Genomic DNA, 27,378 nt, shown 5'->3' on the forward strand with positions numbered 1-27,378 from the left:
AAGCGGGCAGGGGGCGTGCGCCCGCAGGGCCGGGTCCTTCGCGGGGTCTCGCTCCCCCTCAGGGCCCAGAGTGAGCCCGGCAGGGGTCCGGCTCCCGCGCAGCGCCGCTGCCTGCCCCGCTCTGCAGCCGGCAGCCCGCTGCCCCTCGCCTCCTGAGGCTGGAGCGAGGGAGGGGGCCAGCGCGCGGCGCCGTCGCCATGGCAACCCGCACGCCTGTGCCCGCCGCAGCGCCCCCTGCCCGCTGTGCGCCGGGCCGCCTCGTGGACGAGGCCGTCTCCGCAGGGACCCAGCGCCCCTCCAAAGTAGGGGACACTCCCCACCGCCTACTGCAGCTCTGCCAGCGACGTCCACTAACTCTGTACCTCTCTCCGGTGCCACACATCCCGGCCCCCGTCCCCGCACCTCCTCTTTATCCCACCCCAGCCTGACCCCTAGTCACCCACCCTAGTGTCCAGGACCTTGGGGTCCCGCTGAGAAGGGGATGAGAGGCAGCTGTGAGTGCACAGGAGCGCCAAAGGAGGGAGGTGGGGGCTCGCCATCAGCTCTGAGCTCTGCGAGGAGAGTGGGGACAATGTGTCTCCTAGATGGCCACTGACTTTGGAATCAGGGAGCCCAGGCGTTCACCGCTTTCCCCCTGGGGCAAGTTTCTAAGACCGCACCCTAGTCTCCGTTTCTGCGTTTGTGAAATGGTTTCGAGGGGAGTACGTGAGATGTCAGTTTCTGCCCAGCACCTAAGTAGGTGTCCAACAAATGGTCCCTTGAGCAGGATGGGAGCGCCCTCCCGTTATCCGAGCCCTCATCATCCCCCAGTAGTCACCGCCATAGACTTTTGTCACATGAACGAAGATCCTGGTTTCCAGGCAGATGAGAGTGAATGGCCCATTCCTTCCTGTATTGGGGGTGGGGTGGGGTGGCGTGGGGTCTATATCCGGGGTTTTGAGGAAAGGGTTGGAATCCAGCTCCTTCCTAGCCTCCCTCCAGCTCCTCCTCTGCCCTGAGTGGCTGTCCGAGTCTCAGGGCTGGAAGGCCTTAGAGGCCACTGGGTCTAACCCCGCCCTGGGGCAGGTGTCTGGATCCTCAAATCACCCTCTCTTTGCCCGGGATAGATGGCCCTTAGAGAAAAGGGGGGATGGAGAGCACTCTCTTGAGGCCGCCCTGCCGCAGGCTTAACATCTGATTTTCTTTGGGCTTTTTTCTTCCTGTGGCTTGCCTCAGGCTTATCTGTTAAATGGGACAAATAATAGTCCTTATCTCCTAAAGCCGTGTTGAAGATGAATGGAGTTACTCTATGTGACGCACTTGAAATAGTGCCTGGCACATATAAGTGCTCCATAAATCTTACTCATATCATTACCGTCTTGAGTAATGATCACATCACATCCACCTTCCAAGGGACGTGCTCACCGTTCTTAGAGTCCCTCTGACTGTGACAGGTCCTATCAAGCCGCCTTGATCAACGTGGAGGTCAGGGCACCGCTGCAACGTCTGCATGGCCTGGCATTGCCATTCACTGTAGGTGTGACTTCGGGGAAAGTTATATAACCTCTCTGTGCCTCAGTTTCCCCTGTTCTACAAAATAGGGATAATAACAGTACCCACCATACAGTCAAGCGCTTACAGCCGTGCCTGGAACATAGCAGGTGCTCAATAAATAGGAGCTGAATTAATTTGGGCACTAGGCTTTGACTAAAAGCCCACTTTTTCACTCCCGCCCCCCTTCTTTCCCTTTTCTCTGCCTTTCACTTTTCCTCAGCACCCACATTGTTCTAGGGCATTCACTTAGGCTTGTGGCCAAGTTCGCACACTCCCCATCTTTTTTATTTGAATGGTTCTGGATCACAAAGCCTCTTTTTTCTTCCTTCTGCCTCCTGTTCTACAGACTTCCTTCTTCCACCTTTGCACGATGCCTAAGTACGCGAACACGCCCAAGCACCACCCACAACGATCTCAGTGGGTCCAGCCTCTGAGGGGCAGGGAGGGCCATGCCGTGGATAGAAAGACCTGCGTGTGAATTCTTCCTCCACCATTTATTACCCGTGTGACCCAGGGTAAGTCATTTAAGCCGTCTAACCTCCTCTTCCCCGTCTGCACAACGAGATTTATGATCCTCTTGTCAAGGTTGCTGTGGGATTAGAAGTCAGGTGCCCATAATATGGTGCCCTTCCTTATCCCCAAAGCTATGGGTAGAAGCCAAACAGATAGACTGGGTAAAGATCTTTCCATGCAGATTTAAAAAAAAAAAAAAAGTGCCCCCTTTCACTCCCCTCCTTATCCCAAAGGGGCTCCCAGGAAACCCGAGGCACCTCAGTGTTCTGGTTTAGGTCATGCCTTTCTCCTAGGTTCACCTGACCGCAGGGCTGGGGTACTTCCCAATCCTGAACCTCGGATCCAGAGCCCTTTAATCAAGGCACCATTGCTCCTATTTGGCAGGTGAAGCCACTGCATTAGTCGATGCCTTACCCCACACTGCACAGCTGGCTAAAAGAGAAAGAACCCTCTTCTGGACTCCTTGGGCATTGGCCCTGCCACCCCCACCCCAGCCTCGAGGGTCTTGGCCCTCTGACAGCATCTGAGAAACTATGGGTGTAATCATCCAGGGCACAGAAGCGATCCCTGTCCATCTTGAGGGGGTCTCCCCTTCGGGGCTTCCTTCTCTGCCCATTCTGGCCAAGCTCTAACCCTAACCCTAACCCTCATCCTCAGGGGGGCTGCTCCCCATCCCGACCCACCCCCATCAGCTGTAATGCAAGGAATCTTTTCACGGAAAGCCCCACTGTCCTGGAAACAGATTTCCACCTGAAGAGCTGGCTACCAGGAGGTGGCATGAGGGCAGGGAGATTGAGAAGCTCCTTGACAGGAAAAGAACCTTCTGTACTGAAGAATCAATGTGGACACCTGCTTGGAGAAGGGTCTCAAGGGAGCAGGGGAGGAGGTAGAGGGGGATCTTCTTAGAATCAAGCTTTCTGGCGGGGGGGGGGGGGCAGTGAGGGTTAGAGGTCAAAGGAGACAATATCATGCCCGAAGGACCGCCTTTCTCCTTGGAAGTTTATTTTCTCTATTTTTCAAATTTATTTTAGACAGAGAGAGCATATAAGTGGGGGAAAGGGACAGAGGGAGATGGTGGGGGGAGTAGAGAGAGAGGGGGAGAATCTTAAGCAGGCTCCACTCTCAGCACAGAGCCCAATACGGGGCTCGATCCCACGACCTTGGGATCATGACCTGAGCCCAAATCAAGAGTCAGATGCTCAACTGACTGAGCCACCCGGGCGCCCCAGGCCTTGGAGGTTTAGTGTCCTGGTCACAGGCCTTGGGTGGGTACGGATGGAATGCACAGGCCCAGGCCGGCCCCTCACATGAACTCCTTCTCCTCTCAGCCGGATTGGAGGTGTGTTTTGAGCTGCCTGAGAAAGTTGATAGGAGCCTGAGGAGAGGTTGGCATGAAGCTACAGGGTGCCCTGTGGGAAATCCTGGGCGGTGGGAAAGCCAAGCATCTCTGATGGGAGACCCAGTCTCTCTTTCCCAGCCTGGAAATGAAAACGCACTTGGCCTTTAGGGCAAGGAAGGCCGATGGCACAGCCATCATTTTGAAAAGGTTCAAATCCACAGGGAAGGGGTAGGGGTCTCAGCCTGGTGGCAATACGGTCCCTGGGAAGCAGACCCCAGCACGCTGCTGGGGTTTCCAGCATCTATTTGGTGGTCGTGGAGGGGGTTAGGGGAGGAGGGACTATGCCCTTGAAGGATGAGGCCAGGGGAGCTGCAGAAAGGCTGGGGTCTAGACCGAGGTGGGGGCCCTTTCTGGGAGCCGAGACGTGCCCCTCCTTCTCCCCAGTCAGCCTCTGAGGAGCGCTTCCTTCAGAATGCTTTCAAATGCTGATTAGTGAGCTCTCCCTAAGGAAGGAGGTCCGAGTTGTTATCTGCATTTATAAATGACGAGTGAAGGCTCTAATGGCTGACTCACTCCTACAGCTCGGCTACAGCAGCATAGCCCTGGAGGAGAGGCGGGGAGTGCGAAACAGACAAGCTCCCCCAACCGCAGGCCCCAGGGAGGGCCCCAGAAAGAACCCAAGGCAGGAGCCAGGAAGCCTGTGCATTTGTTAGGGTTCTGCCCCCAGCTCCCTGCTCAGTCTTGGGCAAGCCTCTCCACGTGCCCTTTGGAACACTCCCTCTGGAACTCGGTGTTCCCATCTAGATAATGGGAGAGGTTGGGGCACGTGGGTGGCTAGTGGGTTAAACGTCCGGCTCTTGATTTCGGCTCAGGTCACGATCTCACGGTTGGTGAGATCGAGCCCAGCACAGGGTTCTGTGCTGACAGCGCAGAGCCTGCTTGGGATTCTCTCTTTCTCTCTGCCTCTCTCAAAAATAAATGAATAAAAACAAAATGAGAGAGGTTCGGACCAGAAGAACTTTCTTACTCTGACAGTTACCTTCTCCTCTGGAGAAGGTAAGTCTCTTCTTACCTTCTGGAAGGTAAGTCTCTTCTGGGGAGAGAAGAAGTCTCTCTCTGGAAGAGAAGTCTCTTCTGGAAGAGGGGCGGGGTGGGCTCCTGCACCCTGGGCGGTGGCCGTGCAGGCTTCTGGCTCAAAGCGGGGTTCAGGTCAAGTTCCACAGTGTCAGGAAGAACACATGTTTGGCAAAGGTGTTGAAGCTTCTTGGGGAAGGCGGGCAGCTTTCTGGAGGCCGCCCAGGGGCCTCCTCCAGGTGGGGGTGGGGGGCGCTTTTGTAAACCATTTCCTGGGCTCTGGACGACAATTCTAAGAAACATCGACCGTGTTCCAAAGGCTTGGGTTTGCATGCCAGTTATTCTCTCTGACCTTGGCCAGGATCCCGGGCTCCTCCAGTCCTCAGTGTCTTCATCTAGAAAATGGAAACACAAAAAGGAGCGATCTCCTTGCGTCGTTGTGGGGACTAAGGGGGAAAAGAAATGGAGAGCACTTGGCAAAGTCACAGACACGTGGTAAGCTGTTAGTGTACGTTTTTATTTGGCCTTTTTTCACCTCCTCTGGTTTTTTTTTTTTTTATTTTTTGGTGTTGTTTCTTTGTTTGTTTTTTCACTCTGTTCCTTTTCTTGCAGTGCTGGTTTTCCTTTCCCTCAAGGTTTGGATCCTTTAACGGAAACACAGAGCTGGTGAACTGCTTGGGCCGGGGAACAGTCACACCCTCCCAGGGGAATCTGTTATTAGGAAATGTTACCAAACCTAGAGACGAGGCCAAGACAGAAAGTGCACGCTCGAAGTGCTGTTCAACAGGCTTGCCCACGTGAATGTACCACGGTGGTTTGTTAGTTGCCGTTAGCGAAGGGCACAGGCTCATTAAGAAGTTACCAGTGAACTTGTGGATTTGTTTTGCAGCAGGAAGGAACGTCGGCCTCGGGTGACCATTTCTTGCCCCAGCTGTTTCTTCCGTAAAGAGCCACAGAAACTCCAGTCCCTCAAGTGCTCTGGGAACGAGCGTTACCATCTTACGGATTCCCTCATCAGTTAATAAAACTGAATGAAATCTTTGGCACGTGTTCATGCTATCATAAGACACGTCTTTAGCTTCTGAAAATTACACTTGGGCGCTGCCTGCCACAGGGACTTGGACGTGGCGAGACTGCGCCTCAGCCGGCGAAAGCCAGGCTCTCAAACTTCAGGGGGTCCGCAGACCACGTGAGCCTCTCGTTAAAATGCGACTCGGACTCAGAAGTTCTGGGGAGGGACCAGGCCTCTGCAGTTCCGACACGTCCCCAGGTGCTGTGGATCCTGCCCGCTCAAGGACTACGCTTTGAGCGGCAAGGGCCCGGGCAACCTCTCAGGGAGGTTCTCTAGGGAACCCCCCTTCGCCATCCTGACAGGGGCCGGAATAAGATTGATCACAGGGAGAGCCTAAACATAAGCAGTGGTCTCATAGTGGCGGGACTTTAGGCACAGTGGCAGGCTGGTGGGGGGGGGGGTGTGTGTGTGCTAGGGGACTGCCCATGCGGCCTGTGGGTACCAGCTACCGGCCACTCCACTTAGGAAGAGTCCCAGCCATGGTACCTCGTGACTTGTGAGGGATGGGAGGATCACAGTGAGGAGGATGTCCTACTACTTGTCAGTCCTTGGGAGGCAGACTTCCCTGGTGAGATGCAAAGGCCCTGAGGCACGAGCAGCCTGGAGTATTAGAAGAACAGCAGAAGCCAGTGTGCCCGGAGTGCAGTGAAGGAGCGGGTGGCACGAAACAGCAGTAACGGAAGGAGGAAAACATCAGGCTTGAAGACCCTTATAAGGACTTGTGTTGAAGTGCACTGGAGAACCACCGTGGGACTTGGGCGGATGAGTGACTTGGGACTTAGAAGGCCGCTCTGGGTGCTGCGCAGGGGAGAACAGAGGCCCTTCAAGGTGCAGGGGTGTGGGCTCCGCTTCCAGTCTGGCTTACTGGGGCTCCAGCGGGCCTGGGAACAACGCCCAAGTGACTGGCTCTCTCGTGTGGTCCAGAGACCGAGGGCCGTCCCTTGCACAATTTCAGGAGCCCGTTTGCGTTGTCCTCTGTGTAACTGGTGCCAGTTAGCTAGAGTGCATCATGAATGACGCCCCCTGGGGCCGTGCGAGGTGGCAGTCCTGCAGGGGCCACCTCGAAGACACCCTAATTTAAGTGCCTCCGGTCTACAGGAAAGAGGGTGCCCGGGTCCCGTGGCTGTAAGAACGTGGATGCACACACACGGTGCATCATGAGCCCCAGCTGGCCCCGAGCCAAGGCCTTGAGGGCCTTACCGTCCTGAGTCATCTGTTGACCTCCAGAGCCTGCGACAGAGTCTCAGAGATGCCTGAACCGGTGAGCGTGGGGTGAGCGGGTGGCGGCGGGGGTGTCTGTCGGTCTTCTCATTCCCCGTGGGAGTCGGTCTCCCACCAGCATCCAGATGTGCTCCAGCGATGCGTGACAGGCGCGTGTGCCCTGAGAGCCGGGAGGTTCTTGCGGAAGCATTAGGGCCGTGCTCACACAAGGCAGGTGTCCGCGGATGGGAGAGGAAGCTCTCGGGCGTGTGAAATGGGTGCAGCGCTCCTCACCGAGGGCTGCTTCCCTGCATCATCTGTGGCTAACCCCTCCGACATTAGGGAAGGAAGGCAGCGGGAGCACCCGTTTCCCAGATGAGGAGAGTGAGGCTCAGAGAGGCCTCTTCACAGGACTGTGATGCGAGAAGCCGCGTGTGAGCTGGAGAAAGCCGTCGTTTCTCCTGCCCGAGCCGGCCTCCCAGTTCAATCCCCGGCTCTGTTCCTCTCTGGGCCCTTGCTAACCCCTCACTGACGCTGTCTCCTCACCTGCTCGGTGGGTGCCGAGGGGGGGATTGATTGCCAATGGTAAATGAGAAACACACACACATGCCTGCCCGGTGCTGGTAAACAGCAGGAGCTCACTGGGTGCTCTTGCTCAGACCTAAAGCAGCTGGGTTTTGGCCCTTCTCTGAGGGCGGGGTCCGGCCCACCGGGCCCTGAGACACAGGTCTGGACGCAGCATGGTCTGGCTGCCCCTGGGCCCGAGTCACGTGGTCTCCCAGGCTGCCCTTCCCAGCCTTGGCATCTCTCCAGGGGCTCGGGTCAGGCCTTCTGGGGTGGCCGCCAGCACTCACCCTTCCAGAAACTGCTCCCACACCAGGGCCGGCTTTCTGAGAAGCACCCGGCACGTCTCACAGAAAGGGCAGCACCCAAGCGCGGTCCGACATGGTGTTCCGGAGAGACTGACGATCGATACCCTCTACCTGTGGTGATGGACGTCAACTAGCCATTGCGGTGGTCTTTTCACAATGTGTACGTAGACTGAATCATCGAGCTGGACACTTGAAGCTAATATAAGGTTATACGTCAGCTCTATCTCAACGGTAATTTAAAAACCCCTCTAGCCCCACACAGCTTACTGTCTACGTTAATAAGACTTTGTTATACCACTGTCTTCTTCAGCATAATGGTACCATGCCAGGAAGCCCTTGCCCAGGAAGTAAAAGTTGTAAAGAAGTTTGTTGTTCATTCTGGGAGCTTCCCGAATCATTTAAAGGAACCAAGTGCTCAATTCTTTAGTGAATAGCATCAGCCAAGAGTGTACATCTTAAGACTCTTTGAACTCCTTGCCTCAAAATGCCGTCCATCCCTAAACCGGACCATAATCTTCACCCAGCCTCGGGCAACGTGTCTGTCTCTGCCACACTGAAAACCTACCTGAAACCAGACTCCGAAGTCTAACCACCGTGACTTTTGTCCTCCCGCAGGGAGGACGCGAGTCGGACTCTCTCGAGGCAGAGCTTCTCTGCCGCGAGGAGTCTCGAGCTTTGTCTGATGAGCGGACCGATCGGGTGCTATTTTTGGTGAGCCAGCGTTGGGCCAGAAGAAACGGAGCCCTCTGTCTGGCCTTTGGGGTGAGGGTGGGCAGCCTGTATGCAGGTTGATCCAAAATGAAGAAAGAGGGATCGCATGTTCCAGAAAGGCCCTTGGAGATCTTCTGGTGCGGCCCCTTTATAGACAGGAAACGGCCCAGAGAAGGAAAGGGATTTTGTCCAGCTCTGCACTAGCTAGGGTTGTTACGGCATTCAATGAGTTAATATCTGCCACCTGCTTAGATGACACTAAACTCTGTCTGTTAAATAAAAATAATGGAGTCTGTGGCACAAAACTCAAGACAAACTGAGTTGGTCTTTCAGATTTAGAAAACAAAATCGGACTTAAAAAAAATTTTTTTTTTAACGTGTGGTGTCTGGGTGGCTCAGTCATTTGTGCGTCCAAGTCTCCATTTTGGTTCAGGTCATGATCTTGCAGTTTGTGGGATCGAGCCCCGTATCTGGCTCTGTGCTGACGGTGCATAGCCTATTTGGGATTCTTTCTTTCTCTTCCCCTCTCTCCGCTCCTACCCTGCTCGTACTCCCTCTCTCTCAAAATAAGTAAACATTTAAAGACATTTTTAAGAGAGAGGGGGCGTGGGCACCTGGGTGGCTCACTCGATTAAGTGTCTGACTTCGGCTCAGGTCATGACCTCCTAGTTTGTGGGTTCGAGCCCTGTGTCAGGGTCTGTGCTGACAGCTCGGAGCCTGGAGCCTGCTTCGGATTCTGTGTCTCCCTCTCTCTCTGCCCCTCCCCGGCTTGCTCTCTGTCTCTCTCTCAAAAAATGAATAAACATTAAAAATTTTTTTTAAAAAAATAGAGCACACATGCGAGTAGGGAACAGCAGGTCCCTTCATCCTTTTCCAAGTGTGCGGCACCCCCAGGGCTGGCATCTGTCTGTCCTGCAGCAGCATGGTTCTTGGGCACGTATCACTCCTACCGGCAGGGCCTGCACCCATCTGGGAGTATTCTGAGTATCACCCCAGGGTATCCTTTTTAATCTCAAGTTTCCAACAAGAGGGGCAGCCCCTGGGGTTTAACACCCAGGCCACGGGAGGTCTGTGTGGACAGAATGAACGAAGCGCCAATCAGGCAGATGAAACCAATGCATTCTTTATTGCAGACTGAAGCTAAGGGCTCATTCACACTGGGGGCTGTGACTAGGGGGTTTCTCTGACTGCTCAAGCTTTCCCAGACAGGCGAGGGCAAACTCTCCAAGAGGAGTACAAAAGAACTTCCAGAAGCAACTCCTGCAACGGGCCTGATGTGAGGACCTAGAAGCAGGAGTTAGCTCTGCAGAGGTTAACCAGAAAGGCAGTGTCCAGAGGGCCAGGCAAGCCCAACCCTCGTATCTTGGTGACTTCAGGTCATTCCCTTCACCGGGAGAGTCACACACACTCTGAAAAGATCTAAGGCCCGGGGTCTCCCAGAGCTAGTTTAGGGAGGGGGGGGAGCACAGACTCAGAGGCTTGGAGTAGCAGGGGGAGGGCTGAGAACCTCAGCCCCAGGGCCACCCCTAGGCCGTTACTTCTCAAACAGTAAAGTGCTTCCAGGAATCACCTAGGGCTCTTGTTGAATGCAGGTGCTGATTCTGGAGTTCTGGGGTGGGGCCTGAGATTCTGCATTTCTAACAAGTTCCCATGGATGCCAGTGCTGCTGGTCCACAGACCACACTTTGAGTTGCAAGGCTCTGGCCATACAGCGCCTTTGTGCGTATCAGAAAAGTGCACCTCCTCTTTGACAAGGAGTAAGCCCACCCCAGGGCACAGGGCAGGTAAGGCCTGGACCACAGTTCTCACTCATCCACAGCGGACCCTGCAGCCCCGAAAATCCCACCCTGACCTCCTCCTCGCCCTGCAAACCCCTTTCCCAGAGCTTGGAAAGCCAGGCCTTATGAGATGAGCATCTCCCGGGACACTGAGTGCTCAGTGATGGGCCAACAGTGGTGGTCAACAGTCCTTGCCAAGAGACAGGGGGCCTGGGCAGGGGGGAAGGAACACAGCAGTCTGAGAATGAAGGTCTGGGCTGGGAGTGGCTTAGCCCTGGGGGTGGAAGAGTGGCTACCAGTGCATGGATGTAGGGTTTGGTGGCCTGGCCTGCCCCAAGTCCTGCAGCCTTGGGTGTCTCCCGACCAAGACGAAGGTCCGGGCCAGATGGGCTGTGGACTGTGAGTCTGCCTGCTCCACGGATGAGTAGACGGGAGCTAGATACCTGGGGGATTGAGAGATCAGGGATTCTCCAAACCACAGATGCTATCAGAAATCAAGAGCCCCAGGCCCTCTCCTGGTAGGAAGCCAGTTGTCCCTGTTTGCCAGGTACTGTCCCCGTGGTAGCACTGACATCCCGTGTCCCAGGAAACCCCTCAGTCCTGGGCAGACAGGGGTGGTAGATAGCCCTGTGGCCTGGCCACATCCTAGACTCCAGGTGGAGGGTCCAGGAATGACTAGGTCATTGGGCTTTGGGCGGGAGCTTGGGAGCTGGCCAGCCACAAATCCAATGGTCCATAGAGCCTTCTGCCCCCCCCCCCCCCGGTAGACCAATGGTGAGGCAGTGGGGCTGCTGCCAGAGGGAGACGCCAGAGCCAACTGCCTCGTACCAGAGCCACAGGCACAATTGGCTTTCTCTCAAGTCACCTCTCCTGGGGCTCAAGGGGTGATGCCAGGCTCACCTGGTCTGTCCTCAGAACTTCCTACGCCACTGATTGCTTAATCATGAGGAAGGACAGAGCAGACCTGATTTGCTCCTCCTGGCTCCTGGCCCGATGGGCCACTGGGCTCCTATATACACGTTCTCAGCTCTGGCCAGAGCACACGACCACATTTTGGCCACGGCTTTCCCGTGTCTCCCGGTTCAGGCTCCTGCCAATCCAGAGACCCACAGGGCTGAGGATAGGGCCCCAGAGGGGGCCTCATGTGGGTCAGTCCTCGGGAAATGATAAACGGATGGAGGTTGTCTTCTAGTCCTCTCAGGGCAGAGGCTGGTTCTCAACACCAGAAACAAGGTCTCAAACCCACAGGGACCCAGAAAGCGCTCGGCGACGGCCATCTGTGGGCTCAGAAGGTGCCCGATGATTTGAAGGGGACTTGAAGGCATCTGTTGCCCGAAAAGCCTCCAAGGAGCTCAGAGGAGGCAAAGGCCCTCTCCGCCACTGCCCATTTCCCCAAGTGACAAGGCTCAGAGAGGGTGGGGGTCCTGCCCAAGTGTGCACAGAAGCTGTGAGCAGCCAGGCTCCAGCCCCACCTCACCTCCTCCGTCTGGGCATTCCAGGACCGGCTACTGCTCTAAACTATCTATCCGGGGCCGGCTGCACCCCCTCCCACCACGTGCTCTTTGGCCCACCCGCCCCCAGCCCCCCAGGCTCGGCCTCCCATGGGTCTGTAGGACTCCCTCCCCTCAGGGTGCCAGGCCAGGTGGCCTCTGTCCCTTGCTGGGTGGGCACGAGGAGGGAGGCCTAAGGTGGAGCGGGCCGTGCGCCCTCAGGAGACACGAGCATGTCAAACTTGATGAGTGGCGGAGCGATGGCGCGCACCTCAGGGTTCAGCGGGTTGAAGCGGAGATTGACGCGGCGCAAGGCGGACATGGCAGCCAGCTTCTCCACGGGTACGTCTGTTGAGAAGAGAGGACAGGTCAGGGGGGCCCAGGTAGGTAGGGACAGGAAGACGCTGATCCAGCTCTCCATCAGCCCCCACACTTGGGCTTAGCTGCTGGCTCCCAGCCCCGGGTGGGGGGGCCCTCGGGGCTCATCACCCCATTACACCCCCACTCCGGGAAACATGCCCCCAAACCCAGTTCAGCGCTAGGATTGTCATTTGTCCCAGCAAAGCCTCTCCTGGGTAGAACTGGAACTGAAAACAGGAACTCAAGCAAATACTTGTGTACGAATGTCCACGGCGACACTAGTCACAGCAGCCAATGCCCACCGACAGCGGGGAGGATACTGTGGTTAAATCCCAACAGCCGAATACCATTCAGCCATGAAAAGGAAGGAAGCATTGACAGACGCCATGACTGGGATGAGCCCCAGAAACATCACGCTCAATGAAAGAAGCCAGACACAAAAGGTCACATAGCATAGGATTCCATTTATAGGAAAGGCCCAGAATGGGCAACTCCATGGAGACAGAGAGTAGACTAGTGGTTGCCAGGGGTGGGGGAGTGGGTGCAGGGCCTCCTTTGGGGTGAGGAAAGTATACTTTGGAACCAGGTAAAGTGAAGGTTGCAGAACACCGTGAATGTACCGAATACCACCGAACTGGGCACTTTAAAGTGGTTCACTTTATGGGGAGCCTGGGTGGCTCCATTGGTTAGGTGTCCGACTCTTGAGCTCAGCTCAGGTCTTGATCTCATGTTGTGAGTTCAAGCCCCACGTTGGGCTCTGTGCTGGGTATGAAGCCTACTTAAAAATAAATCAATACAGGGCACCTGGGTGGCTCAGTCGGTTAAGTGTCCGACTTTGGCTCAGACCATGACCTCATGGTTCGTGGGTTCGAGCCCCGCATCGGGCTCCGTGCTGACAGCTCAGAGCCTGGAGCCTGCTTCGGATTCTGTGTCTCCCTCTCTCTCTGCTCCTCCCCCATTCATGGCCTGTCTTTCTCTGTCTCTCAAAAATAAACATTAAAATTAAAAAAAAATCAGTAAATAATATGGTTAATTTTATGTTACATGAAATTTACCTCAATTTAAAAAAAAGAAAGAACAAGGCAGCAGCTATATTTGCTCTTGCTACCAGTAGAGTCTCATATCTAACCTTTAGGATCACTCAGTCTTCAGGTCAAGATCCCGCAGGCCACGTTAACAGCCGTGAGCAAATGACTAATCCTAATAATATTACAGGATATACCTTGCCGGGTGGCTTGAGGACAAACGGGAGAGTAGATGTACTCCGCCCAGTACTTGATGAACATCAGATACTACTATGAAAAGGAACTGAGGCCCAGAGAAATTCAGTAAGTTGCTCAAGGCAACCCAAGGTCCCAAACTCGTAATTAGCTGAGCCCAGGTTGGAATCCGAGTTCTCAAAAAGACTGCAGGGGTCCAGGGAGGAAGGGGCCAGGCCGGGCATAGAGATGGCAATCGAGCCAGGACGTGAAGGGTAGGTGGGATCTGAATGAGGGGAAGGAGTATTTGTGGCGGGAGGGAGGGAGGGGCGAAAGAATGGGACCAGGGTGCCAGAGTGAGAGCTGGGCGCAGTGAGGGGACTGGGAGGTCGTGTCAGTGGCATCTAGATGGCATCTTTCAGGCCCAGATCCTGAGGGCACAGCTCTGCAGTTTGGAACACCAGGGCCTATAGGACCTCTCAGCCCAGGGAGCCAGGCCCTCCCATGGGGCCCAGGGAGACGTGAGGGACAACCACTCTGTGTTTCTGTTCCCCACTTTGGAGCACTGTAAGGGACAGTCTACTTAGGAGAGGGCATGTTGTAGTTTAGAGAATGTTCCAAGCCACCTGGGTTCAAATCCCAGCTGTGCCCTTTTCTAGCTGTGTATCCTCGGGCAAATTAAACCAACTTTCTGTGACTCAGTTTCCTCACCTGTGAAATGGGGGGAATAATACCACCTATCCAATAAGGTCGTCCTAAGGCTCCGAGGAGTTAATACAAGGCACTCAGAACAGTGGCTGCACATAGCCGGCAACCAACCAGGAGCCAATGCCATGACATGCAGGCCCAGACGCCCTGGAGGCAAACATTCCCTCTGCCCTGATCCAATTCTGCAAGCAGCCCACACACCGTGTGACCTCCCACTCCAGCCAGGACGGGGTCAGGCCATTAGTAATGACAAAAATCAACTCCTACCTCTTTTGCGTGCCTTGCGTTGGGCAGATTGAGGGTTTTCTGCTCCTGTGGTTGTTTCGTTTTTAATTTTAGACCACTTTGACATGTTATAATACAGCAGTATAGGTATTTTTTAGGTGGGCTCCAGCGTGGGGCTTGAATTCACGACTCTGAGATCCAGACCTGAGCTGAGATTAAGAGTCGGACACTTAATCAACTGAGCCACCCAGGAGCCCCCACATAATTTTAACTTAGGTCAATGGTACTGTATTATAGATCTCAGTCTATTTATGTTTTTTTCCCAGAGCACCACCACTTTTTTTTTTGATATACATGTAAGCAAACGCCTCAGTTACAGGAAGGCGTACAATCAGGTATGCGCTCCTGTGACCTCCATCCAGACCGAGCTATAACACATAGGGCTCTCTTGTGCTTCTTTCCAGTTTATCCCCACCCTGACTTTAAAAAAAAAATTTTTTTTAATGTTTATTTATTTGTGAAAGAGAGACAGAATGTGAGTGGGGGAGGAGCAGAGAGAGAGGGAGACACAGAACCCGAAGCAGGCTCCAGGCTCTAAGCTGTCAGCCCAGAGCCCGATGCGGGGCTCAAACTCACAAACCACAGATCATGACCTGAGCCGAGGTCAGACGCCTACCGACTGAGCCACCCAGGCACCCCAACCCACCCTGACTTTTTTCACCATTGATTCATTTGCCTATCCCTAAGCTTAAGACAAGTGGAACCTACTAGTGTGTGTCCAGCTTTAGACATTCAGTGTAAGAATATTTTTACTTGGGGACATTTTATTTTATTTTATTTTTAATTTTTTTTTCAACGTTTATTTATTTTTGGGACGGAGAGAGACAGAGCATGAACAGGGGAGGGGCAGAGAGAGAGGGAGACACAGAATCGGAAACAGGCTCCAGGCTCTGAGCCATCAGCCCAGAGCCTGACGCGGGGCTCGAACTCACGGACCGCGAGATCATGACCTGGCTGAAGTCGGACGCTTAACCGACTGCGCCACCCAGGCGCCCCACTTGGGGACATTTTAAATATTATTTTCTCAGGTTACTCTTTTTACCTGGAAATAATTTCTTACTTATAAAAAGTTGTAAAGGTAAAAACAGTACGGAGAATACCACATACCTTTCACCAAGATTCGCCAATTAACATTTTACCCTCTTTGCTTTATCATTTGTGCAAATGCCCGCTCGCCGTCTCTCTCTCTACACACACATGCACACACACACACACACACACCTTTTTTCTGACTTGAGGGTAACATATATCATGGCCCTTTATCCCTACTTTATTGTGTATTTCCCAAGAATAGACATTTTCTGTTGCAAACATAGCTGTCAATTTCATGAGTTTCTACTGAGAGAACAGTTACCTAACATACGGCCCATATTTCAGTTTTCTTAGGTGACCTAACCATGTCCTTTGTAGAAGTCCCTCCCTCCCTCCAGTGCAGGGTCCAGTATAGGGTCAGGTATTGCATTTAGTTGTCCTCTTTGGGCTCATTTGTCATTTTTAGGACACCACCATTTTGGAAGAATATCACGGCCATCATCTGTCTTTTTGATAAAGAGTCCCACATTTTGGGGTACCTGGCTAGTTCAGTCAGTAGAGCATGTGACCCTCGATCTCAGGGTCATGAGTTCAAGCCTGATGTTGGGTGTGGAGCCTGTTTTTTTTAAAAAAAAAAAAACTGTTAAAAAGAAAAAGAGTCCCACAGTTTGTGTTTATCTGGTGCTTTATGGGTTCTCAGCTGAAAGACTGCAGAGGTGGTATGGTCTTGGGGTATCACCCATCTGTCCTTCATAAGTGATGTTAACTGTCATCACTGAGTCGAGGTGTTACTTGATTTCCTCACTGTATAATTACTGTTTTGTCTTTTTTCCTCCCTTGCAATGTAGAAGAAGTCTGTGGGGACACAGCTGAAGAGCACGCAAATATCCTGCTCATGAAAATTAAAATCCATCGCCTTAGATTGAACACCTGCTGATTCTTGCCTCATCTGTTCTTTATGATGGTTGCAAATTGACTTTCCAACTCCAGCAGGCCCTCAGCATTTTACCATAGGCAAGAGCCTTCCCTCTCCCGCATTTATCTATTTATTATCGATATGGATTCCTGTATTCCCAGCAGTTTTTTTGCTTAACTAACGATCGTCCGTGTCAAGTGCTGGTGATTTCGGCTCTTCGTGTTAAGTTTCTCAAACCCCACACCAGCCGCATGGCTGAGTACCACTGTTACCTCCACTTTATAGTTGAGGAAAGTCGCAGAGAGGTAACCTGGCCATGGTCACGCAGCTGCAAAGTGCTGGGATATGAAGCCAGGCCGGCTGGCCCGAGTTCATGCTTTTCAGGCCACCTCCTATCCGGCCCTCCAGCCTGGCATCCATTCCTCCAACTCCCCACCAACCATGAGAACCGTCCACGGTGCCCTGAGGAGACAGAGAACAGTCCTCCGACGGGGCTTCCCGGGACTCAGCAGGAGCGTGTGGCTTTCTGACCAGGGCACTCAGAGCTCTCTGGGCCACCCAGCCGGGAATAGTCCCTTCCAGAGCCCAGGGACTCCCCCTCTGAGGGAAGCCAGGGGCACAGAATCTCTGAGCCCTCTAAGGCCCCCATGGCAGGCATGGCATCTTTGCTAACCTGCCCTGAGAGCAAGGGTTTCCTGGAGATTTCTCAGAATCATTCCAGAATCTCCCACGCCTCCTTGTTCTGTGCTGGGTCACAGTGCAGGGTGGGGGAGATGGTTAAGATGCTAAAGAGAGCTTTGGAATCAGAAACAGAGAACTAGGGGCACCTGGGTGGTTCAGTCGGTTAAGTGTCCAACTTCAGCTCAGGTCATGATCTCACAGTTCATGGGTTTGAGCCCCACGTCGGGCTCTGTGCTGACAGCTCTGAGCCTGGAGCCTCCTTCGGATTCTGTGTCTCCCTCTCTCTCTGCCCCTGCCCCACTCATGCTCTCTCTCTCTCAAAAATAAATGTTAAAAAAATTTTTTTTGAAAAGGGCTACTTACTTGGAAACTTTACCTTCTTCACTAATTAGCAGCAGCTTTGTCATGGTCATGGCCACCAACACAGCCAGCAATGTGTGTGGGGGACAGACACCATGCTCTCTGCCCCCCCGCTCACCCAGATCAGAAAACCCCTTTGCATTGGGCTTTTCAGAGCTAAAGTCATTTCCCAGGGTATTGTAACCCCCACGTGACACAGGACATCAAGGCTCAGGGAGGCTGAGCACCTTGTGGAAGTGGGCTCAGCAAAGGAGGCTGCTTCTGGGAACTGATATTGGAGGCCCTGTGCTGGCTGGTTTCTCACAATAACCCATTTTGCAGATAAGGAAGCTGAGCCTCAGATTCCTGGTGATGACAGAGATTCTGTGACCCTACTTCGGCTTCCCCGAATTCTTCAACTAAAATTAAGAGCCTGACTTTTGTGCTTCTGTGTTCGACTCTCATTGTCTAGTTTAGAATCCTGATAAACTGGGTTAGCCAGGATCCTCCAGCCTTGGTATCTGATCGGATTCGTCATCTTCCACCACCCCCAGGTGGGGTCTGCTCACCCTGGCCTGCCTGCAGCAAGAATCCTGGGAGGTCGGTTCAGCCTCACTCACCGCTGATAACCTCCTCTTTGTAATTTCCGCCCACCGATCCCCCCCTCCCCGCCCCTGCTCCTTGGCTATCAATTCCCACGTGTCCATGCTGCACTTGGGATCAAGCCGGTTCTGCACTGCAGTCTCTTCTCTAGTGTAACAGTCCCGAATAAAATCTGTTTTTACTGCTTTCATCACTGACCAGCTCTGATTTTTCTTTGACAGGGCCCAGTAAGTGGTGAAGGCAGGACAATTCCTAAATCCCCAGATCCCTGTGTTTCGTCCCACAATGCTGAGGGGTAAGGCCAAGGCCAGAGTTGGTCTCCATCCACCGGCCCTTCAGCCCCTGCAAGGGAATCACGGCAGGCAGGTGTCACTGAGCAACTCGCTCAGGGCCGGGCCCCGAGCTGAGGGCAACGTAGCCTCGACTGTCAATACAGCCTCACTTCAGAGATGGGGACTGAGGCTCCAAGCTGCTAAGTCACCCCTTCTCCCCACCTGCCACTGGGGACCACTGGTCCTGCCTCACTTTCTCCAGAGGGGGGTTGGACTAGGATTTCTCTCTCTCTGGCCTCTTGACTCCATCCCTGGGCCTGGGAGGCCAGGGGCCTGAAGAACGACTGGTGCTCATGAGAGCGGGACAGAGGAGGGGGTGTCTTCCAACGACGTCCCTGCCACAGGTCTGCTGGGCATGACATGAAGACCAGTTGCGGCCCAGCCTTGGAGCAAATCCCCACAACTCCTGGCCTAGAGACAGCAGTGCTGCCTGAGTTCCCAGCTGTCATTTCCAAGTCCACCACGGGGCTGGCCTCTCCAGGGTCCACGGTGCTCTCCAAGCCACTCTGCTGACAGACAGTGATGCCCCCTCAGGTGCAGAGCTGGGATTAGGCGTGGCTCCTTGCCTTGAGTCAACTGTTCAAGCCGTATAAGCAGCTTGGAGGAAGGCGCAGTGGGGCCAGCAGACCGTGTGAAAAACAGCAGAGTCGACGAACCGGAGCAGCCAAGCTAGGAAGCGGCAAGCCCAAGGGGCCAACTAGAAGTTTCCGGATAAGGCTTAAAGAGGAAAATGTATGCTCACAGCATCCTGAGGAGAGACAGAGACGGCTGCGGGGTGGAGCAGGATCTGAAGTGATCTGCATTTTGTGGATGGGGAAACAGAAACCTGGAGAGGTTAAGTACGCTTCCCAAGGCCACCAAGGCACATCGGCATCACGGAGGTAACAGAAGCCATTCTCTGGACTTCGGCGCATCTGGAGAGGAAGAGGGCCTCGACTCTCCCCTCTCCCGTGGGCCGTGCTCTCGTTACCATTTGGCGAGGTCCTGCTGGCCCTCATATTCCAGCTCAGGCTACCTCCTGTCATTCTCTACGGTGTACAACCAAACTCCCATAATACTTCACACCAGACACGTACTGTGGATCCTGTTCTGAGACCGATGGGTATGTTTGTTCACCCTGCAAATGCGATACCTAGCACAGTGCCCACAGGGTGCTCAACAACTATGTGCTGGGTGAATGAATGAATGAATGAATGTTCTGCCTCCTAAACTAGCTCCTAAGTTCTTTCAGGCTTGGGACCGCGCTGGGCTCCACTGTCACCACCACTTGCTTAAGCAACTCTGACCGCAGTACATTCAAGAGTTGGGGCCCTTCCCCTGGCCTGACCCATTCTGTGCACATATTCCAGGCAGGACCAGGCGTCTGTGGACCAAGGTTGTTACAGGTCGCAGGCCCTTTGGCACCAGCCATCCAATTTAGAAAATGAGAAAACACTGATGAGCAAAACCAAAATCACCCACGTCCCACCATCTAGAGCCAATCTCCTTTAGCGTGTTAGTACGTGGCCTTACGGCATCTTCGCTTTGCATGTGCGTGTGAGGAGCAGCAAGGGCTCAAAAATGGCCTCCTAGATGCTATGCCATAACGTGCTTTTCTCGATGACGGATTGTAAACAGCTTTTCAGGTTGCCAGTCAGCGACATTTTTATGACTACATGGCCGCCTGTGGTATGCAGAGGGACGCTCAAGTTGTTTTCGACCTGCAGTATGACAGATAACGAACAGGCAGAGTCCACAAGGCATTCTGGGGATACCTCACCTCTCAGCCTGTGACTGCAGAATGTAGGATGGGAGTTCCAGAATCCTTTTTTTTTTTTTTTTAATGTTTTATTTCTTTATTTTGAGACAGAGAGAGAACATGCAAGCAGAGGAGGGGCAGAGAGAGAGGGAGAGAGAATCCCAAGCAGGCACTGCACCGTCAGCACAGGGCCCCACGGAGAGCTTGATCTCATGAACCACGAGATCACGACCTGAGCTGAAACCAACAGACTCAGCCACTCAGAGGCCCCTAGAGTACTTTTATGAAGCCCGAATAACGCTCCTCTGGCTCTCCCAGGGCCCCCAGTGCATGGCTGTGATGGTGATGAGCTTCCACGGTGAGGCCTAAAGCCACACGGAGGCCCGTGGTAGAGAAGGAGGACCCCACCCTGGCCTCAACACCGGGAGTGCAGCGTGGCTGGGGCACAGTCCACTGCACCTTCCTGTCACCTCACCGGGCTGCAGTGGTGCCTCCAGGCCCTGTCTGACCCTCCTCCTCCCGCTGCAGACAGCCATCCCAGACTCTTGTCTCTGTCTGTGGCAGCTTGCAGTAATCAATAAAAGCGGACTCAGAGTGGGCAGTATTTAGAGGAAATTACTTCCCTGAGGTCGGCTTGACCTTACTTCGCTAATCATTAGCACCACCGACTGGCAAACTTGTTCTGTGCCAGAAGGACCCGCTAGAGACAGGATGATAAACACAAGCACTCCGGAGGGCTCTTCTTCATACATGTGGCACCCACAGTCTAAAAGGACCCTGAGAGGAGAAGGGGTCTGGGCCCAGAGAAGTGGCAAAAGGTATTGAGGGACCCGCCCAGCACAGAGAGAACCCAGCAGGGACCAGCAGCCTCGGATTCTTGCTTTGGGTGGGGCTGGGCCCCATGACATCTAAGGTCCCTTCTGGAATTAGGGTCCGGGGCTCCCTATCCTGGTGGCCCAGGGTACAAGTTCTCTGGCTTCCCTGGCAGCTTAGAAACTAAGCATGGGGCCCGTTGCCTGCCGCGGGCTGGAGCACACGGGAGAGTTTACACATGGCTGGCTGTCCCACCTCTGACCTGGATGATCTCCTTCTGGCCAGAATTCCTGATTTTCCAAGACCCTGAGGAGTGTGGAGTCTGCACCTTTGGGACACCTCCTCACAATGGCCTCGGAGGTGCTGGGTCAAGATGCAGGGGCAGCACCCCAGGCCAGGCACCTTAGGCCTATTGGCAGCGACCGGGAAGCCATCTTAGCCTCTCCAGGTGACTGTGGCCACATTCGTGCTCGAGAATCCAGGCTCGCCTGGCAGCCGGGCCTGTCCCCATTCCTCAGTCTTGACGCAACCCTTGGTGCCTGGAAACTTAATCGACTAAGATCAAGGATGTCGTGCTAAGCTCGGCAGAGCTTCGAGTCCCCACTCAAAATGCCACAAGAGACAAGGAGGCAAACTATGGTAACCTGGCAAGACAGGGAATTACGTCCGTAACAAGAAAGCACGTTCACATGTGCATCCCTCACTCACGGCTGGGTCTGTCCCTCCGGAAGGCTTGGGAGGAGCCAGACGGGGACAGTGTCTGAGCCTATCCCTTCCCACAGAACCTTGGACCGAGCATCCTAGCAAGGGTGGGAGGCAGGGAGAGGGGTACAGGAAGAACACAGAAGCAGCCCCTGTCCTCAGGAGGCACAGAGGACAGTGCAGGCCCCTGGTGATCCTGCAAGCTGAGCTCCACAGCCCTCAGGGAACACTGTGTGGATCGGGGGTTCTGAGCCCCTGCTGAAAGACAGGCCATCTGGGGGAGTGGACAGGGCAGGGACCCCCAGTCCTTAACCTCGGACCTGCCATTTAAAATTGTGCAACCTCGGGGGCATCTGGGTGGCTCCAACCTCGGGGTGCCTGGGTGGCTCCGTTGGTTTAGCATCCAACTCAATTTCGGTTCAGGTCATGATCTCATAGTTTGTGGGTTCGGGCCCCTTGTCAGTCTCTGGGCTGTCAGCCTGCTTGGGATTCTTTCTCTCTCTGCCCTCTGCATCCCCCCAGTATAAATAAACTTAAAAAAAAAATAAATCTGTGCAACCTCAGGCAGGCCCCTTAACCTCCCTGAACCTCAACCTCTCACCTATAAAATGGTCCTCAGCCTCACAGGTTCACAGGGGCCATTATGGAGGGGACCATAATGTGCTCCCCACTCCCCAAGATTACCCCCACTCCCCAAGGATAAGGTTACCAAGCTGTGGAGAATGTAGTAGGCACCTCAGGGAGAGGATGGGGAGCACGGAGTGTTTTAAGAATCTACTACTGTGGAGCGCCCAGGTTGGCTCAGTCGATTAAGCATCCGACTTTGGCCTCAGGTCATGATCTCAAGGTTCATGAGCTCGAGCCCCACATCAGGCTCTGTGCTGACAGCTCAGAGCCTGGAGCCTGCTTCGGATTCTGTGTCTCCCTCTCTCTCTGCCCCTCCCCTGCTCCTGCTGTCTCTCTCTCAAAAATAAATAAACATTAAAAAAATAAAAGAAGAAGAATCCACTACTGTAGTGCCAGACAGTAGATTCTCTGGTGGTGAGCAGAGCAGAGGGTAACATGTAGAGTTGTTAATCACTATAATAACGTACACCTAAAACTAACGTAATAGTGTCAACTGTACGAAAAAAAAAAAAAAGAAAGAATCCATTAATGAACCTAGACACGCTTTTTTTTCTCCTTCATAACAAGCTTCAGAGAAAGAGAAACAAAGGAGGAGAAAAGTCCCTGCTGTGATTCCCTCCTCCACGTCCCCAGGTTGGCCAGCAAAGGAGGGCTGACGAGCTTCTCCTCCCGCACACTCCTTGGCCCGGCTCTGATAGGCGATCAAAGACGGATCATAACAATTCTCATAAATAAATAACACAGTCTTACTGGCTGCTCTGGAGACAGCTAATAAGTAAATCAAATTGCCTGGCCCTTGCTTGGCATTTATCTTTCCGGTCAGACTTCCGGTCTTTGCTCTACTGTGCCTACTGTTCCTCCCTGCCGAAGTCTCTGTTCTCCCCCCACAACCCCCCTCATGTGGGCCACTGGAAGCCCCCCCCCCCCCCCCCCCCCGCCTCCAGAGCCACCACCCCTGCCGCACCCACAACCCCAGGCTGGTCTCTTTTAGTTTTCTTCCAACTGCCTAAAGAATGACAATTCTGTTGTGGACTCTCCCTCCCTCCCTCCCTCCAGCTGGCTGTGTGTTCCTGTATCTAACACAGGCGTGGGGGACCAGAACTGTCGAACCTGCTGTGGGTATGGCAAGTGTCAGGCAGGGCAGGGGTGACCGGATATGCAGATAGGAGTATAATCACCTCCCCTAAAGGTTCTTCTCCCAGGGGCGGGGGCAGATGTGAAAATGGCTCCTTTGAAAATTCTCCTCCATGCTTGGAAACGAAGGTTGCTAATGCTAACGTTACAAACCCTTCTGCTCAGATTTAGGGCCACTGTCAGAGAATTAAGACCTCCCTTACTATTGGAAAAAGAAGAAAAGCTCCTAAGATAACCACCAGGTAAGAAGCAGCTAGGTAGCCCCCGCCCCCACCTCCCAACCCCCAGGGAAACCAGCTTCTAGAAAAACAAAACAAGCTGAAGGTGGTAGTGGGAGAGAGTGGTCAAGACGCTAACAATAGCAAGGAAGTGGGGAGATGTGAGCCAGCGGTGTGCTGGCTAATGTTTAACAATCTACTCCCTGAGGTGGGAAAAATCCGATTTGTAGCATTTACTGTTTTTTGTTTTTGTTTTTTTTTTTTTTGTGGTGCAAATACTCCCACCATGGCCAATTCCAAGCTACTAAGGTGAGGCCACTGAATCTGACCGTGCACCGCCAGCACCCTGCTGGAGAGCCGTGTTGAGCAGCCCGCCCCAGCAGGACCGCAGGCCCCTGAGTGAAAGGTGCCGGAGCTCGGGCCAAGTCCCCATTTCAACTAGGATTCTCTGGCATAAACTTGTACCTTGGGAACGGGCCCACTGTTTTGTTATCTGTGCGTCCTCAGTTGCCTTTGGCTTATTGATGGAGTTCCCTCTGAAAATGCTAGATATGCGTGCTGTGCTACAGGGAGGAGAGAGGGTTCAGGGGCACTGGGGCAGTGGGGCCCCATGCTCAGGGTCCAGGGGACAGTAGGGTCAGTGTGAAAGGAGAACCCCAAGGGAAAGATGCAAGTCCACAGGGCTCACCCCTGCCACTCTCCCAGCCAAGCCCAGCGGTCAGGGCCAGGCTGTCGATTTTCTCATCCTGATGTAGCTACAGACACACACAGAGACAGACACCGGGAGGAGGAGGGAGCTTGCGGCTTCCTCATGACGGGATGTGGGTACTGATGGAAGGTTCTGGCTCAGCGGTTCTATCACGCCTGCACACTGGAACCATCTGGGGAGTTTGAGAAAATCGTCAAGGCCCAAGCCCACCGTGAGAGATTGTTTTAACTGGCGTGGAGTGTGGTCTGGACATGAGGGTTTTTAAAAGCTCCCCAGATGGTGTGAATGGGCAGCTGGCTCGAGCGCTGCTGGACGTACGAATGAGGCTTGACGGGAGAATCCAGTGAAAGTATGCGTACAGCCCTTCCGTCCTGGGATGCTGCCAGCTGTTCTGCTCTGTGAGGCAGAGTTTCAGGAGCGGGGCTGACAGCCTACATGGTCTGGGGAATCCTGCCTCATCATCTTAGACCCTACTATGCAGCCCGAGGGAGCTTCCTTCCAACCAAAGTTATGTGCTTCCGCTGTAACTCTGTTGTGGCTTTCTATCTCCCTGCAGCAAAAATCTCTCCCTATGCCGAGCACTGTCCTGAACAGCTGAAGTTCTGGAGCAAGACTGCTTGGGTTGGAACCCTGGCTCTCTGCCTAGGCAGCATGACCATGGCCAAGGTACTTAACTTCCCTATGCCTTGGTTTCCTCCCCTGGGGAGAATAACCGTCTGCCTTATAAGGTTGTCATGAGGATTAGCCAAGAGCATATTCAAAAAGTCGTTAGAGAGGATCAGATGTGAAGTTAATGGTCAGTGAGTTATCAGCTAGCGTAACTGGCCGTGCCACAAGCCCCAGGAGACCGGGGAACATGGCTTGTCCATCCCATCCGTCTCTAGCATAGTGCCTGCCACACAGCAAGCCGTTCAACCAAAAAATGACCACTGGTGAATGAATGAACAGGTCCACTGCCTAAATTCATGCCTATGCTCCTGCAAGCCTCGTTCCCTGAGCTCTGAGGTTTGGAGCACAGGAGCTACTCTCCAGCACTCTGGACAGGGACAGAAGACTGGCTGGCTGCCTAGCGGAGCGTGCAAGTGTTTTGTTTTAAACAAACGTCAAATAACTCTTTTCTTGCTGTTCGCCTGTGTGCCACGAACAGAATGCCAAGAGCATCTCGGGTAATTGGAGGTTTCAAGTAACCAAGGCTTTACCACCGTGTCTGGCACAGAAAATCCTATTCCATTTGGGCAGAGACCAAGTGTGTGAGAGGTCTTTTGCTCAGAGCTCCACTTGCTCGTTCCCTGTGGGCAGACACGTGAGCAGGGGTTGCAAACAGGAGCTCCCTCCCATCACATCTGGGGGCCATGTCTAACTTGCACTAATTGCTGCTAAAGCCTGTTTACTCCCAGCCTGTCCCACCTCCTGGCTCCACGGGCGGCCAGCACTCCCTGCGCTGTGTGATGATTACCTCCCCAAGCTGTTCGCCAGCTCGAGGGATGCCTGCACCACAGGCACAGCCTGGTACTGTCACGCTGGACAAGGGCATTCTGGGAGACAGCATGAGTCTGCGGTGGCGCTCAGGCAAGCTGCCACCTTGAGGGCAAGTCATTCTCCTCCATGACCCCTGACAGTGCTTGGAGGGGAGGGGACAGGGTAAGGCTCCGACTGCTCTCAGCTAGCTGTGCTCAAGAGAAGTCCGAACCCAGTGCCCAGGGAGGGGACTGGCTACATTTTCCCCCAGACAGGTTTGGAGCCCTAGATCCAGGCTCAGGAGAAAAGGGTCCTCCCAGACCTGCCAGCCTTAAAGCCTGCACACAGTGGTCATTCCCTCTTCTCAGCTACTACATGCCTGTCTCAAATCCCTTCCTGCCCGGAAGCAAGAGTGGGACCAGAAATGGCACAGCAGCCTGCTTCAGGGTATGTGTGTGTCTGGTAGGGTAGGCGAGGTGGGTTCCTGGGGACCTGGGTAAGTGCCGCAATTCTCAGAATCCTCTGCAAGGACAACTTTGGCAAACCTTTCTTGGCCAGCTGAGCCCTGCCCTGGATGCTGTGGCCCACTAATTAGCCTCTATCCAATCTTTTAGCAACATCCCCTGCCTCCTCTGTCCTGGTCCCTGGGTAAGTGCAGGAGGCCCAGCAGGCTGGAGGGCAAGGAGTAGGGGAGGAGGCTGAGCAGGCAGCACGCAGCCAGGACTCCAGGCTGGCTGAATGGCAGGACAAGCAGCTGGTGGGAAGTGACCACGGCGGACCCTGACACCAGCTCCAAAGGGTGGAACCATCCTCCCCACTGTGCAGCAGGGATGAAACAGAGCCGTGCAGAGGGGAGGGGACGTGTTCATGCCAATGATGTAAGTGGGGCTTTGGACTTCTGCTACGAAACTGAGAGGAGGGACGATGGGAGCACGGTCAGGGTTGAGTGGAGTCCAATTCAGAGGCTCTTTACCTTGGAGGGGGCCCCAGCCCACCAGGAGAGGGGCAGAAGGAGGTGAAGAGGAGTCTGTCCTGACTTCTGCTTTTGTTATCACCATGGGGTGATATCACCTTCTCTCCGGAGCGAAGACAGGCAGGCAGGCCTGGAGAAACTCTAAGAAGCCTTCCCTGCTTGTGGTTCAAGCTGAGTCTTGGGCCCAGGGGGAGTTCGGAGGGCAGCCGGCACTGACAGATCAAGGACCTGCCCTGGAAAGCTGAGAGCCAAGCCCCCCACTTATGCCACTGCCTGGTCTGCCCGCAGGCGGGGCCTGGTGTACAGACGCATTTGCTTTGGCCGAGATTCCTCACTTGCCACCTCCTCATCGTATTGAACGCCCGTGGGCCTGCAGGGTGGGCGGCACGCCTGACCTCTCAAAGCCCTTGTGGCCTTGGCACAGTCTCTCCCTGGCCTGGCAGTTCCGATCAACCAGGACCGTGGCCTGGCTAAACCCCAAGTGGTACCAGGTGGAAAATGGAGGCACTCACAAGATACAACCTGCTGATTTCACGAGTTACTTTTGCAGCTCTGGGCACAGCCCGCTGACAGAGCAGCGTGTTACTCATCCCTATTCAGATTAGACCAGCCCCCACCCCCAACAGAGCCTGGCAGCTTCATGGAGGAGGAGGCCGAGAGGCCAACTTCTCAGCTTTGACCTGTCTCAGGGGCTGACAGGCCCTTCACGTCTACAGGAAGTACGTTTGCTAACCAGCCCCTTGCAAACCACCAGCTAATGAGGCCTTGCGGTGGGCCCTCTCCCAAGGTGAGCTTTCTCTACAGCTCCAGCCCTCTTTTCAGGGCTGAGTGAGGCCACGTGGGGGACAGCCATCCCTCTGCAACCTGCCAACTTGTTTACGGGTGCCTACCAGCCACGTGGCATCCGGCACCTGTTTCTTCACACAGCGACCCACCCCCTCCTCTCCCATCAAATGAAGACTGGACAGG

The 27,378-nt window shown here is 54.1% G+C and overlaps 1 protein-coding gene and 1 long non-coding RNA gene across 4 annotated transcripts in view; one reads left to right on the plus strand and one right to left on the minus strand.

The window, feature by feature from the left end:
- Positions 1-227: 227 nt before the first annotated feature.
- On the plus strand, positions 228-5,302 carry LOC128312573 (uncharacterized). Its single transcript, XR_008292042.1, has 5 exons — positions 228-494; positions 1,880-2,048; positions 2,431-2,932; positions 4,821-4,954; positions 5,072-5,302. It is a non-coding gene; the product is annotated as an uncharacterized LOC128312573 (long non-coding RNA).
- Positions 5,303-9,415: 4,113 nt separating this feature from the next.
- The window catches only part of LRRC20 (leucine rich repeat containing 20), a 110,581-nt gene continuing 92,618 nt past the window's right edge, over positions 9,416-27,378 (minus strand). For all 3 annotated transcript variants that reach the window (XM_015063387.3, XM_053207639.1, XM_015063386.3), the window contains one exon: positions 9,416-11,930. In XM_015063387.3, the coding sequence (XP_014918873.2) occupies positions 11,776-11,930 (155 nt within the window). In that variant the 3' untranslated portion in view covers positions 9,416-11,775. The remainder of the gene's footprint in view (positions 11,931-27,378) is intronic.

Source organism: Acinonyx jubatus, chromosome D2 (genome assembly GCF_027475565.1).
Source record: "Acinonyx jubatus isolate Ajub_Pintada_27869175 chromosome D2, VMU_Ajub_asm_v1.0, whole genome shotgun sequence".
Lineage (NCBI taxonomy): Eukaryota > Metazoa > Chordata > Mammalia > Carnivora > Felidae > Acinonyx > Acinonyx jubatus.